The sequence below is a fragment of the Anoplophora glabripennis genome, unplaced genomic scaffold, assembly GCF_000390285.2.
Source record: "Anoplophora glabripennis isolate ALB-LARVAE unplaced genomic scaffold, Agla_2.0 scaffold1189, whole genome shotgun sequence".
Classification (NCBI taxonomy): domain Eukaryota; kingdom Metazoa; phylum Arthropoda; class Insecta; order Coleoptera; family Cerambycidae; genus Anoplophora; species Anoplophora glabripennis.
The window spans coordinates 56,744-71,811 of NW_019417736.1; the positions used below are offsets into that span (position 1 = coordinate 56,744).

General features: G+C 32.9%; 1 protein-coding gene across 1 annotated transcript in view; it reads right to left on the reverse strand.

Moving 5' to 3' along the window:
- The window catches only part of LOC108914644 (DNA topoisomerase 3-alpha), a gene marked incomplete at its 3' end in the record, with an annotated part of 91,302 nt that overhangs the window by 44,414 nt on the left and 31,820 nt on the right, over positions 1-15,068 (reverse strand). Inside the window, exons 5-7 of the mRNA XM_018720491.1 lie at positions 9,270-9,445; positions 2,815-3,060; positions 2,481-2,765 (exon numbers count right to left, since the gene is read on the reverse strand). Coding sequence (XP_018576007.1) covers positions 2,481-2,765; positions 2,815-3,060; positions 9,270-9,445 — 707 coding nt within the window. The remainder of the gene's footprint in view (positions 1-2,480; positions 2,766-2,814; positions 3,061-9,269; positions 9,446-15,068) is intronic.

A 15,068-nucleotide genomic window follows, 5' to 3' on the forward strand; every position in this document is an offset into this window, starting at 1 on the left:
GGGAAGGTGTGTAAGTGTTAGTCGTGTGGGGATGCCCCCTCACGGGGGCGTACGTGTCTTTTGGTGTATTTGTCTGTCTGGTATATTGTTTGTCGGGGGTCGCAATTTTAAAGAAATGTATTCTAAAGTAATGCAAATAACTGATAAATAAGTAAAAACTTACCTGGGCATAACCCCGGCACAGGTGCTGTAACAAAGATGCCGACGGCGTCTATGCTTAAGCCGGGGATTAGGTCGGTGATTAAAAGGAAAGAAAGGGATTCTTTCAAGGTAGCCTTAATAAAGGCAGGTAGAATTTGCTCCTTGCACTACACTTTCACAAAACACGTGTGCTCTGGTCGGCTGCCCGCTAGGAACTGAAATAATGCGTTTCTACGATGAGTAACACAGTCTAACCACCACAATTTATGTTTTCGGGATCGCTGAAACCAATTCTGATATCAATATAACTTCAACTACTCAGAGTTCGTGCCTAACCTCAAAAAAGTAGCGCAAATTGCTAAGATTACACTTTTCTACGTTTAGGAATTAAGTGTAACCAACATATCTTTATATTTTTGGAGTCACTGAATCGAATTCCTACATTCGTTTGAACCCAACTAGTCATTAGTCGTACATAACCTCAAAAGCTATAATAGTGCGACCACCATATTTTTATGTTTTTTTCTAAACAAGCTTGTAATATGATGAAAGGTATGTTCCATATAAAAAGAAAAAATCATTTTTAGAAGTTCTGCATATAATACTAAAGAAAAGGTAATGCAGACTTTATGTCTTAGCCATGATAACGGCCACACCCGATTAAACACAAAAAGCATACATCATGTAATTTTTTTCAATTTTAGTTCATGTTGTTGAAAAAACAATTTACTTATGCTTAGAAATAACACAATTTTGTTGAAAAAAATTACATGATGACAACCAGAGTTAAAAACAGTTTCGAATGAGGTGTCACTCGACCTAGAGTGCCATTTAAGATTCTAAAGTTGAATGTGCCCCCGCGAGGGGGGTTGTTCTGGCGAGTCTGTATTTAACGCTAAAATGTGTCCCCCTCAAAAACAAAATGGACGTGTCGCGGCAATTTTAATATATTGAAACGTAGTTCAAAATAAACCGGGTGCAAAGTTTTCAATGGTACACCCTGTATATTGTTTAACCTGTTGAATTTAAAAATATCGAAAGTACTAAAAGGACGGGATAATTCTTATGTAAGCCTTAATCGATTCGGCAAATACTATTTCGAAATGTATTTCAGTATGTGAATTCAGTCAACGAACTCAGAAATTAAAATGATTTGATCAAAACCCTAATCAAAGTGTCAGCGCACCAGAGACTTTTTGAAAGCGTTTGAGTGATGCTATCCAATATTTCGTGTTTTTTATGTGTATCTTCAGGCGCCATATTGGAACTACCATGAGAGGGTTAGAGAAGTGATACGGCTTGGGGGTAACTTTTGTAAATAACAGATCAATCGGATATAATAATCAACTTTAGTTACCTGTAATAGATTATAAGCGATTTTAGTGATATTGTGATCAGACTTTATAACTCAACCAGAGAAAGTGTCATTTTAGCGATTTGGAATATTTTTTTGAGGTTAGGTATGACTAGTGACTAGTTGGGTTCAAACGGATATAGGAATTCCATTCAGTGATCCCAAAAATATAAAGATATGTTGGTTACACGTCATTCCTAAACGTAGAAAAGTGTAATCTTAGCAATTTGCGCAACTTTTTTGAGGTTAGGCACGAACTCTGACTAGTTGAAGTTATATTGATATCAGAATTGATTTCAGCGATCCCGAAAACATAAATTGTGGTGGTTAGACTGTGTTACTCATATAACAGCGACCAGATGGGGTTTAATGAATATTGAATTCGAAATCAGCAACCCCAAAACCATATAGATATGGTGATTCAGTCTACAATACAGTATTTTTATGTTTCTTATCTATCAATATTGCTGATTAAACAAAATTTTCCATGATTGCGGACGCCATATTGAAACCGCCATGATGTTTTTATAAAATCACCAGACGGCATTTGATAGAGTTTTTAAATACGAAGCTTTTGACACGTCGAACGTCAATATTGATGCATTTTTATTCTGGGCAGCCCACTGTGCCCGTTGACGTGAAACGCAACTGGATTTGGTTAAAAAAAAATGTCAACTACTGTAGAAGATACAAACCAATATGATTGTATTTATTCTAAAACTGAGCATAATCTATTTAACTCATTTTTTACAGTGATAAGTAAAAAATGTGTTAAACTTAAAAATAATTGTCAGTAATTTTTTCTTCACTAGTCCTCTACAATGCACCATTCCTTAAATGGAAAAACTTAAAAAGCCTCTGTGATGAGGATTCAAGCCCTTGTTTCATTTAAAACTTTAAAAATGGTAACAAGTTTATGTCAAAAGATGATGAACCTCTATTATATCTACTTTTTTACGTTTTTGTATGGTTGGATAATACTTACAATATCTAATACAGTAGGCATAAATGTGTCTCCTTGGTGGTAATTACTAATCTCCTTGGTATTCCATCCTTCATATACATACACATCTAAATAATTTTTTTCTAGAATTATTAAGCCTTTAGCAGTAAATTTTTCACCTGCAATGTCAACGTTAACAGTAGTTTCAAATCCTTTAGCGTCTTTTTGTACACATGCTAAAAAATGTCGTACAATGTATTCATATATTTTCTGTTCGTTGCCAGTTAAATTGGCTGCATATTTTGTAGGATGTATAGGAGGATGCGCCTAAAATTTTTTTTATTACTGCAAATAGGTTACCCATTTCAAATATTACCTTATCAGATTTTTTTCCTTGTCGAGGATTTGGTCCACCTTCATTCATTATTCTGCGAGCAAATGGACCCCATCTAGCATCTTCCATTTGTTGTTCGACTAGGGGGGTCAAATTCAATTCTTTTGGAAAAATATTTGTTTCAGTCCTAGGGTAACTAATATAACCCTGAGTATAGAGTTTCTCTGCTATTTTCATGGCATCTTTGGCATTGATTCTTAACTTTCTTGAAACAATTTTCTCCATTTCCTAATGATTAAAATACTTTGATAATTGATAAGAAAACTTTTTAGTGGATTTGGTAAATTGAAAAATAAACATTAAAATATATAAAAAAAAACTTAAGAGGAATATGGAGCATCAATAATGTTTCAAGTTTGCTTTATGAATTAATGTTCAATTATTAGAATCTTTAGAATCTGCAGGGTATAGAAGTTTAAAAATTATTTTTTTAACCCATTAAAAAAAACGAAGGCTTAAAAATGTCTACCGATTTGGATTACAGCATAAAATTCAAATCATCTTGTGTCATAAAAGTTGTAAGATAAAACAGGTTAGGAATCTCCCACCACATTATTTTTTATTCACATACTTGTAACAGAAAGGACACCCAAAAAAATTATTTGAATATGAGATCTGCTAATATCTATGTTTTCTGACTTTTTCCTGAGCAACATCTTTGGATTGTCTTGTACAGTCCATAACCACAATAGTAGCAGCATTGTTATCAGTGTATTCTTTTTTATCTTTTTAATAACTTTACATCACCAGTATTATCTAATTTTATAATTAGTTTGCAAACTGTTCTACGAATTACAGTTACATTTGGATACTTTTTATTAAAAATTTGTATTGAATATCGATATGAAACATTATCGATTCCATATCATTTCGCAAGATAAATTGCATTGCTCCAGGGTTAGTATTATTAATAAAAATTATTCGCTGGGCAGTTAATAAAAATAAATATGTTGACTTTGAACTTAATAAGGAAATATCCACAATAATTATATGGTAGGTATGTAAGATAGTTAAAAAGTGCGGCGTCTGGTGGAAGATTTATTGTGAACAATCCTTTTATAGAATCTGTCAAAAATGCAGGTAATTTCCACGATATTGCTGTCAAAATGTTTTATTCCTTGGAAAATAGATTAACAATTAATCCTAATTTACGGTCAGATTATATAAATTTCATGAGAGAATATAAAATCTTGGACATATGTCTGAAATTGAAGATTCAAAGGATAAAGAGGGCTATTTTATACCACATCATACAGTGGTTAAATTAACAAGTAAGTACAAAATGTAGAGTTGTTTTCAATGCATCTGTTAAAACAAATAAGTAACGAGTTGTCACTTAATGATAAGCAGTTTATTGGTCCTGGTTTACAAAACAAAATATTTGCTGTTTTATTAAGATTTCGACAACTTAAATATGTTAAAGCAGCAGACATACCTATCTAAAATGTATAAACAGATTTTAATTGATGCAAATCAACGATGCTATCAAAAAATATTTTGAAGTTCTAATTCAGATGGAAATCTGAAATGTTTTGAGCTAAACACGATGACATATGGCACTGCATTTGTGCCTTATCTTGCTGTACGATGTATACCTAATGCAGCTTGCAAAAGAGAATATGGCAAAATTTTCGCGAGCTAGTGAAATAATTGCTAACAGTTTTTGTCAATGATTTGTTAACCTGGTCTGATTTGTCTTCCGTGTTAATAGAAATTCAAAGGGGCATCTATAAGGGTATAAATAATAAGTTTAGCCAAACTATTCTATTCTAGTATTCTATCGATGAAAATAATCAAGTTTTGCCCTATAAAAATTTTTGATAGGACGCTTCCCTACGGAGATACAGGGTGTTAAAAGTATCAAATATTTATATTATTTTTCCTGTAATTTCACTGGCAAAAAAGATTGAGTGATAAAATTTGGTGGATGACATTTTTTTACTAGGGACTATTTTTTAATTGATAACTTATTCCAAAATATACTCCAGTGGTGTAGTTAATGGGGGAGTAGGCCACTGGTTTTCTAAATAATTTTAAATGTTTTTAAAATGTAAAATCAATTTGTGGCAATAAAGTATTTTTGTAAAGTATTCGTATAATTTACTGGTCTTTAGACAATTGGGAAATCAAAGATGCTTAAGGGGGTTCGCTAGATCTCTTGCGGGGCAGACGGTACGGGAGGGAAGCCTGTGCTTATACACGGGAAATTCGCTACAGTACCAACCTTACATAAACTAATTTAAGTGAACTAAATATAATATATGCGAATTAAATTTTTACAACACATATTAGTTCGCAAATATATTTTTCGTGTTTAATGTACGACAAATTACTTTGTATTTGAATAAAATTGTCTATTTATTCATTAAGAGCTTGTAAAACTATGGGTGAAATCTGGCAACATTGCACATCAGTGTGGTGTGGTGGTAAAAGTTTTCGGTATTGAATCTGCTTAAGTACCTATATTACTATTTACCATTTTCTATTGATTGCTAAATGTGTAACAATAAATTCAATAGGTACCTAATATTTTTGAGATATTTCAAAACATAACAATACGTAAATAATAATAATAAACAAAAATAATATAAATACTTGAAACTTGTAACACCCTGTATATTCGCAGGAAAGCGTCCCATCAAAAATTTTTTTAAGGCAAAACTTGATTATTGTCATCGATAGAATACGCCATTAAAGTTTGGCTAAAATTATCATTTACACCCTGTATATTAATGGGCGCAGATATCGAGTTACGAAAATGATGTAATGGGCTGAAACTTATTTTTTTGTTTAATGAAATCTTACCAGTAAGTATATTACAGATTGGCGAAAACAACGCTCCCGGGATGCCACTGGATTTAATAATTTTAATCTAGTTAGGGCTAAATTAGCCCCTTTCTATCATAAATAACACTGCCAAGTTATAACAAAATTGGATAAAGAATTATTAAGATTTTTACGAAAAAACGATTTTTTTTAAATAGTTTGACACCCTGTATCTTGAAAACGAAGCATTACCGGCATATGTTTATATAAACTTTTCGTCTTAGTATCCCTCTAAGAAAATAACCTTTTGATATTTGGCCACGTACTTAAATAACACCCTCTACAGGGTGGTCCGAATTTTATGCAGGAAACTTCCAGGGCAGATAGATGTCTTTAAAATAATAGATGTTTGCCTTATAAACATAGGTCTGGAACGGCCTCGTTTTAGAGATACAGGGTGTTGAAGTTGTTAAAAAAAATTCATTTTTTGTTTATATCTCCGGAATCTATTAACTGATCTGAATAAAATTTGGTACAGATAATGTATGACAGTAGGCCTTGCATTCTCTAAAATATGAGCTCTAAAGGATCGACCAGTGGTGTACAACTGGACAGGGTCACCCCTTTTTTATAAAAAAAAACCTGCGCCACTGTATTTCTTACAAGCTATTGTAACGGATTTATATTCTAATGTACAAAATACGTAAAAAAAGTAACGTGAATTTTTTCCCTAAAGTCCACCGTTCTCAAGTTATTCATATGAATACAATCTCCTTGTGGCGGTTACTTCTAACCATAATATTACAAGAATATTTATGTTTATGCTTAAAAGTAAGTGCAATTTGGAAGCACATCAACAAAATTCTTTACACTCGTCGCTTTCATCTTTTGAGTTAAAACGATATTTGGAAAATCACGACGGCGCAATGAAAGACACAGAAATGAAATTTTAAGAACATTGGGGTGAGTAGAAATCCGTGCTATTTACAACCTGTGCAAAATTTACTTCCGGGAGATGTAGACACACCTGAATTTTTGTTAGTGGTAGTTTTAAAGTCCAAACATAATCCAGAATTCTTACTAGAAATACTTTGGACTGATGAGGCTACGTTCACAAGGCGAGGGGTTAGTGAATTTTCACAATATTTTGTCACAAGAAAATCCTCATGAAATTCGGACAAGATCTTTTCAACATGAATTTTCTGTGAAAGTGTGGCTCGGAATAATTCGGATCTTATTTCTTGTCACCCTATCTAAATTCCCAGCATTTCTAAACTTTCTAGAAAACGATCTTTTTGAATTATTAGAGGATGTTCCATTAAATATACCACAAAATAGCTGGATACAAATGGATGGTGCTCCTGCGCATTTTAGGAGAATAATACAATAATGGCTTAAAAATTATATGGGGCGATGGATAGGTTGAAGACCAAATGCCAATGTCAACCATAATGGTGCAGAGAATCCAGTCTCTTGGCCAGCCAAATCGCCAGATCTAAACCCCCTGGACTTCTACGTTTGGGGTTACCTATCTGAAAAGTAAAGTTTACTCTACTCCACCACAACTACTGCAGCGAATAGAAGAGGGGTGTAATGAATTAAAAGAAAACCACCACATGATATTAGTTAGGTAATTCCATTAATCATTAATAGAAATTGTCAGAAATGTATCGATGTGGATGGTTCGCATTTTGAACAATTGCTGCAAATACGTAACGTTAATTTCATTTCTTGTTTAATTGTTGTTGCTTGGTAAATGTATTTTTATTATTATTTTCATTTAAATTGTTCTTATTTGTAAAGATAGTGGATTAAGCCTCCAGGAGAAACTAAAACACACTAGGAACACTACCTCACAGGTGATGTGGAAATAATTTTGTTGATCTGCTTACAAATTGCACTTACTTTTAAGCATAAACATAAATATTCTTGTAATATTATGGTTTGAAGTGTCTGCCACAAGGGGATTGTATTGGTATGAATAACTTGAGAACGGTGAATCTTAGGGAAAAAATTCAAGTTACCTTTTTTACGTATTTAGTGCATTAGAATATAAATCCGTTACAATAACTTGTAAAAAATACAGTGGCGTAGTTTTTTTTATAAAAAGAGGGCGACCCCTGTCCAGTTGTACACCACTGGTTGAACCTTTAGAGCTCATATTTTAGGGAATGTAAGGCCTACTGTCATACATTATCTGTACCAAATTTTATTGAGATCGGTTAATAGATTCCGGAGATATAAACAAAAAAACAATTTTTTTTAACAATTTCAACACCCTGTATCTCTAAAACGAGGCCCTTCCAGACCTATGTCTATAAGGCAAACACCTATTATTTTAAAGAGATCTATCTGCCCTCGAAGTTTCCTGCATAAAATTCGGACCACCCTGTATAATAAAATGAGTCAAAAAAAATTTTTTGGATTTATTATTATTTCCAATGCAAATATAACGCCATCATAGTGACAATTTGCTGTCAATGTACAGGCATTTACATCGATTTTTCTAAATGAGTTTTTTTTTGGAAATAGTTCTTCTTCTTCTTCTTCTCCTAGTGGTTGGTCTTAATAAGTCCCATAGTACCGCGGCCTAATTAGGCCTATTGTGCGTCCCACTGCTAGTCCTATTCAGCAAGTAAATTTGTCCTTTTGACAAAGTCCAAAAGCTTCCTTGCTGACACTTCTCTCAGTTCCTTGGGTTCCAAATAAGGCCTCCCCAGGAGCGCCATTCTACTACGTGCAAATCCCGGGCACTCGCCCAGGATATGCAGAGAAGTTTCATCCGCCGATTCATATCCTCGGCAGATCGTACTGTCTACAAGATTTACCTTATGTAGATGTTTCCTAAAGTGACAGTGTCCCATTATGAGTCCTGTCACTCTCCTGAGGAGGATTTTGTTTAAGCTCAGTAAATCGTTCGCTCTTTCCTTCGAAGAATACTCCATGAGCTCCTTAAAATGGCTATGTCCTGGCCTTGAAGTCCAGTATTTCCTGTGTTCTGTCTCAGTCCATGGAAATTGTTAATATTATTGTTTTCTAGCAAGAGGACAGTTTTACAAAATTTTCAAATGATATATGATATCAATAACTGGTTTCATTTTTTGAAAAATTGCAAATAAAATACAGATCAATTCTCTCAATAATAAAAAAAAATTGAACAAAATTTGTGAAACTAAAAAATTAAAATAGGTATTACCGACTTTAAGATTTCAATGAGGGTTGCACATTTCTTTCTTTTTTTTTAATGATATATATATAGTTTTTTTATTTTTCATAAAATTTTCATTCTTCTTAAAGTTTAAAACTGGGTCATTAAATTTGAAAAAATGAAATTCACATTAAACAAAGGAAATGAGAAAATCTATGAAGATAAAATAAGTTTGTAAAACAAGAAAAAACACCTGATTCTATCATTTGATTCTGAAAAAAAATTATATTTTGCATATATATTTAAGGGTTCTATTCTTCATTGCACTTTAATGTTCAGGAGCAATCAATGCTTTTTGTAAACTGGGAATTTTTTTACCATTTTTGCAAAAAATTCGTAACAAAAAATGGTAATCGACATTATTAAAAAACCTTAAATTACATTGTGTTCAAAAATATATATCAAAAATACATTAATCTAATTCATGTAGAAGTAAATAAGTTTTTACTTTAATTTTACTTACAACTGTATCCAGAGGAAGTGGTCTCCATTTGCTCTTTTCCTTACTCTCAACACTTTCTACCGTTGCTTGTGGGTTTTCTCTACAATGGTCTAAGATAGCTTCACAAGAGTTTTTGTCAAATAACCTAACTCTTTTCCATGAAAAATCTGTTGTAGTATCCTTAACTGTGTGATTCACTTAAAAATTAAAACATTTATTTTTGAGGTCAAAATAAGACGATTTAACTAAACTTACCTCTATCCAAAGTTGCTTCGTTTAGCCACTAAAGGACAACAAATTGTAAAAAAATTTACTGACAATACTTAGGCATACATGTGACTTTTTTATATAATAACTTCAGTTTTTTCTTATTTATTGGGTATTTTTCAACCTGTGAAAAAAATTTATTGAGTAAACCCTTGCACCAAAGAATCAGCCAAGGATTATTTTTTATGAAAATAGTTTTGCCTAACAATAAATATCACACTGAAAAAAGCCAACAAATAAAAAGTACAAAATATACATATTATTAATATGCGATATATTATACTCTTCAATAAGTCTTGACCTTTCGAAAATCTCTCCTCTTCAATACTCAATACAATACTTTTGTAATAACAGTTTAAATTTGTTTGTTTCTGTTTGCTTCCATATATCATATGTTTATTTTATTACAACTTATACCCTTTAGTATTTGTAGTCAACAAAGATGCAATCAGATTGATTTTTGAAATACACAGACTTATTGATGTGCGTGTCTGCTTTTTTCAGTGTATTTTTTAGTTAGACAAAATTATTTTCAAAAAAACAGACTGATCCTTTTTTATATTTAATTTATTAATTTTGTTTCAAACCTGGCAAAATACCCAATAAATAAGAAAAAATGAAATGCAGTAACTGTATTTATAAAACTCGAATAAATGCCCCCACCCCTAAGCAAAATATACTATTTTCTTTGCAAGTAACTTTCTTATTTTATTACATAGAAAATGGATATTTCTAAGTTTTTTCTCCCTTAAAAATTGTTTGCATCTTTTAAGATTTTTGCATAATTATATTATTATTATCAATGCATTTTCAATACCACTCTGATTTGTCAAAGAAAATTTAATTTATATGTAGTAATATAACCAACGTAGTTAATATGAAGTAATTCTTTGCAACGTTCAGTAACTTGTAATCCAATGATCTTTCATGAAAATCAACATTTTTAATAAATAATTTAGAAAAAAAAATATATCCTCAAAAAGCTCTATAAAATTTTAAATTTTGTTATTAATTTTAATTGAAAAATATTAAATTAAATTAATCGGAAGAGACATTACTGTGCATAATTCACCCAATGAGGGATATATAGAATTAATATGATTATTATTATTCTACAGGGTGTCTCTAAAGGGTCTGTACAAAGCTGTACCTGAATTGTATGGCTCAAAATAAGTTGATTTAACTAAACTTGCTTTAGTCTAAAAATGGATAATAAGGGAGCTACAGGGTGTCAAATTGAAAAAATTTATTACATTTTCTTTAATCTCTTTCGACTACTTCGAGCTAATTTTGTGAAATTTCGTATCTGGAGACAGAACTGATTTGATTTTTGGTTGGCTTTTGACTCTTCATCAATGAGCAGCAAGTGCAGGATATATTTATCCATTGAAAAATATATCTTTTAAGAGAGGTCAATAATAAATTATGTTAGACTGTTTTTTTTTATAGGCATATTTCTTGCTAATAAACGATTGCTCCTAATTTCGTTTATCAGTGGAGTTAAAATAAATTTAAACAATTTTTTTTAAGCATTTACAAATTTTAATGCCTTTTTGTTGAAAATGAGATATTAGCAAGGTATGCCCTTTTTAAGCAGAAACGTTGGTGGGAAAGATTTTTCTAGCCCAAAGTGAAAAACACCATGGCACAAAATAGTGTAGGCAGTTTAAATGCGTCCTAATGATCGCTTGTGGCGCCCTCTAGAAGATATAATGAAATCGCCAATAAATTCGAATTTCTCATCCAAAAAAAAACGGGATTCACGAAATTAGCTCGAAGTAGTTAAAAGATATTAAAGAAAATGTTATTAATTTTTTTAACTTTGACACCCTGTAGCTCCATTATTATCAATAATTTTTGGACTAAGGCAAGTTTAGATAAATCATAAATTTTGAGTCGTAGGTACTATATCTGGTGGAGCACTGTACATACCCTTTAGAGACAACCTATATACAGTGCTATTTTTTTAAAACCTGACATAGGCCAACTTTTTTATTTGAAGTGATAGACTAGTACTTCTAAATGCAAAGCTGTAGGACATAACTTGATTAAGAAAAATTTACAAATAATTCTTTCCGGCATTGCCAGATTTCTGCAGTAGCTACTAAAAGGAAATTTTTTTAAATGGCAACACCATATTTTTTTAACATAATTTGACAAACCTTCAAATTCTAAATAGAAAATGTTATGAAAATGTTATGTCACATTTCTTTATTGGAATAGCCGTTTTCGAACAATCAACAAAAATAACGAAAATAATCTATAGTCGGAACTAAAAGAAACTAACACAGCAGTAGTAGGCCTTTGATATTAAACAAAAATTGTGTTGTTTGAAAGGAGCTATCATTATTGTATTGTCATTGTGTTTTTTGAAAGCTGTTATATTTGAATGTGTATAAAAATAACGTTTAAATCAGTTGCTAAGATGAATCAATTATTTAATCCAAAAGAGAAAGTTGAATTAATTTTTCTTCATGTTAATGGCTTAAGGATACGCAATTCGTGGGCTGAATTCCACGCAAGACATCCCGATAAGCCTTTTCCAAATCCGGAGTTTTTAAGAACTAACTTAGTAAAACTGAAAACAACCGGTAGGATCTGCAAAAGGCTGAAAATCATCTTCGAAATTGAATTAAAGCGTTACTTTTATACACATTCAAATACAACAGCTTTCAAATAACACAATGACAATACAATAATGATAGCTCCTTTCAAACACAATTATTGTTTAATATCCAAGTCTGGGACCGCCTAGCCGGGTGTCTTGGCCGGTGGATTTCGATCTGCCGAGGCAAGCATCACGGACGCAGGCTGGAATTTGGATGGGTGGCCTAAGGCAGGCTATAGGACGTGGCTGTGGCAGCCTACCAGAGACCTGGGTCGCTCAATATTTGCCGCATGCGTGTGGTCCCCGATAAAAGATAATGAGAACAGAGCAAAGAAATATCTGTAACTCAAGACCATGCTATCATACATAAACTGTACGAGACTTTGCCACCAAGCCACCCGTGTAGTAAATAGGATGGTTTGAAGAAAAGTACTTGAGGAATGAAGGAGGGTGTACAAGGGGCCTAATAAGGCCTAAGTGCCGCGGTGCCAAGAGCGCCGAATGGCAAGGTGGAACGTTTTCACCGCCAATTAAAAGCAGCGATAAAATGCCACCGAAACGATCGATGGACTAGCATTCTTCCCACTGTGCTATTGGGAATATGTGCAGCATGGAAAGAAGACATTCAAGCTACCGCAGCCGAGATGGTGTACGGACAACATCTACGCCTACCCGGAGAATTTCTTCATTCCCGCAGGACAAACGAAGAGCTCAGCGCCGAAGCGAATTTTGTTAAGGACCTCAGACGTCATATGGAAAGCTTACGTCCAGCCGCAGTTAAACGCCATGGCGAGAAGACGCCATTCGTTTTTAAAGACTTGGCAACAGCGACACATGTTTTTGTGCGTGCGGGCGTTAAAACTCAACTACAGAACCCCTATGATGGTCCGTTTACAGTGATCAAACGCGACGACAAAACATTCACGGTGCTAGTGCGTGGTCGCGAAGTTAAAGTGTCCATAGACAGAGTCAGACCAGCATATTGTTTGAATGATGCGACAGCTACCAGGGACGAGAACAATAGCCTTCCATCAACTTTTGCCCCATTATCCGTGCCAACCACACCCAAGGCAATTACCACTAGGTCCAGTAGAAGGGTCCGTTTCCCTGACCGGCTGCAGGTTCCGTGATGGCATCCATATTGGCAAGGGGGTGTGTGGGTACACATATTCGCAAGTGACACATTATAATATATAACACTATATAATTTAGTTTTCAATAAAATACTTTATTATTGCCGTTGAGAGAGCGTTTTATTCTTGCTGTACAGCGAAAACAACCCTCAGCTTCTTTTAGTTCCTGCCGACTGCATATTATTTTCGTTGTTTTTGCCGATTGTTCGAAAACTTATCGTACTCCAATAAGGAAATATGACAACATTTTTTATTTAGAATTTGAAGGTTTGTCAAGTTATATTAAAAAAATATGGTGTTGCCATTTGAAAAAATATGGTTTTTGTAACTACTGCAGAAATCTGGCAACACCGGGAATTATTTGTAAATTTTTCTTAAATCAAGTTATTACCTATAACTTTGCATTTGGAAGTACTAGTCTATCACTTCAAATAAAAAAGTTGGCCTATGTCAGGTTTTAAAAAAATAGCACTGTATTTATATATTTTCATTTAGCGAACTACAAGTGTATGTACTAATGAAAACATCATTTTATGGAAAAATATGAGGTCCAATTAAGTATTGCTCAACGAATTTTTTAACATTAAAATTAAGTAAGTACTATACCACACAAACAATAGTAATTTTAATGGTAAAATGTTGACATGATTTTTATTTATGTGATTACAGTTTGTTTTTCCTTGGTTACACAATACTTATATTTGTACAGGGTGATTTCACTTTAAATACAGAAACTGCAGGACTAGATTCATTACTTACCAAAAATAAGTAGATTTTGCTCTATAAACTTTTTTCCTGCGGGACACCGGATTCGAGATAAAGGGTGTTACGAGTTTACAAAAAATTTACTATAGTGTATTTACTTAATTAGACCTTTTATTGAAAGTAATATTAACCATGTGACTTTAACCAGTGGCGTGCTACGGGACGTGCCGCTCCAATTTCCTAAGAAAAAAATACGCCACTGGCAGGTTTTTGTAGAAATAATGTTACATTCAGCATTAAATGAATGAAAAATGTATCTTGGTGTTTTTTAATAGTAGTAACCATTTAGAAGATATTTGAACTTGTTTTTATGTTTTATTGAATATTCCTTGTAAATTAATCCGTTTATTTGATAAAAATCTCCTGGTTTTAACCACTGGCGGTTTTTTGTAGAAATAATTTTATTTGTGGAAAAAATATCAAAACTAATAATACAATAACATTAGCAAATAGGTTGAATAAGTAATTAAGTAACAAAACAAAGTCCTTCCGCATCAATACACTTTTGACATAATCTAATCAGGCTATTTATAGAAGAACTTATCATGGTATGATTTTCCCTGAGGAGATTACGATTTTCCTCTATTCTTTGCCACAGTTCGTCTCATGTTCATAAGCCCAAGATGGCCTGCAGCTTCAGGAATAAATAAATAAAGCTGGTTATAACACTAAAACTAGATGATCGTGAAGTTTACTAACTGACAATGCAGACAAAGGAATCAATTTTTGCAGATGGATTTTAAACAAATATGAAGAAGTATGTGGACTAACTTTACGCATTATCGTCGCCAAATAAGTAAATTATCTCCTAAACGGCCGCTATTATTAAAAAATACCTTGGTCACAAGTACCTGAATTTAACATAATTTCTACAAAAAATTGCAAGTGGCGTATTTTTTTCTTGGGAAAACGGAGCAGCACCTTAAGTAGCAAGCTGCTGGTTAATGCCACGAGGTTAATATTATATTCAATAAAAGGTCTAATTACGTGAGTACGCTGTAATAAATTTCATTCAAATCGTCCAGCCTAATATGAAGATATAACCCA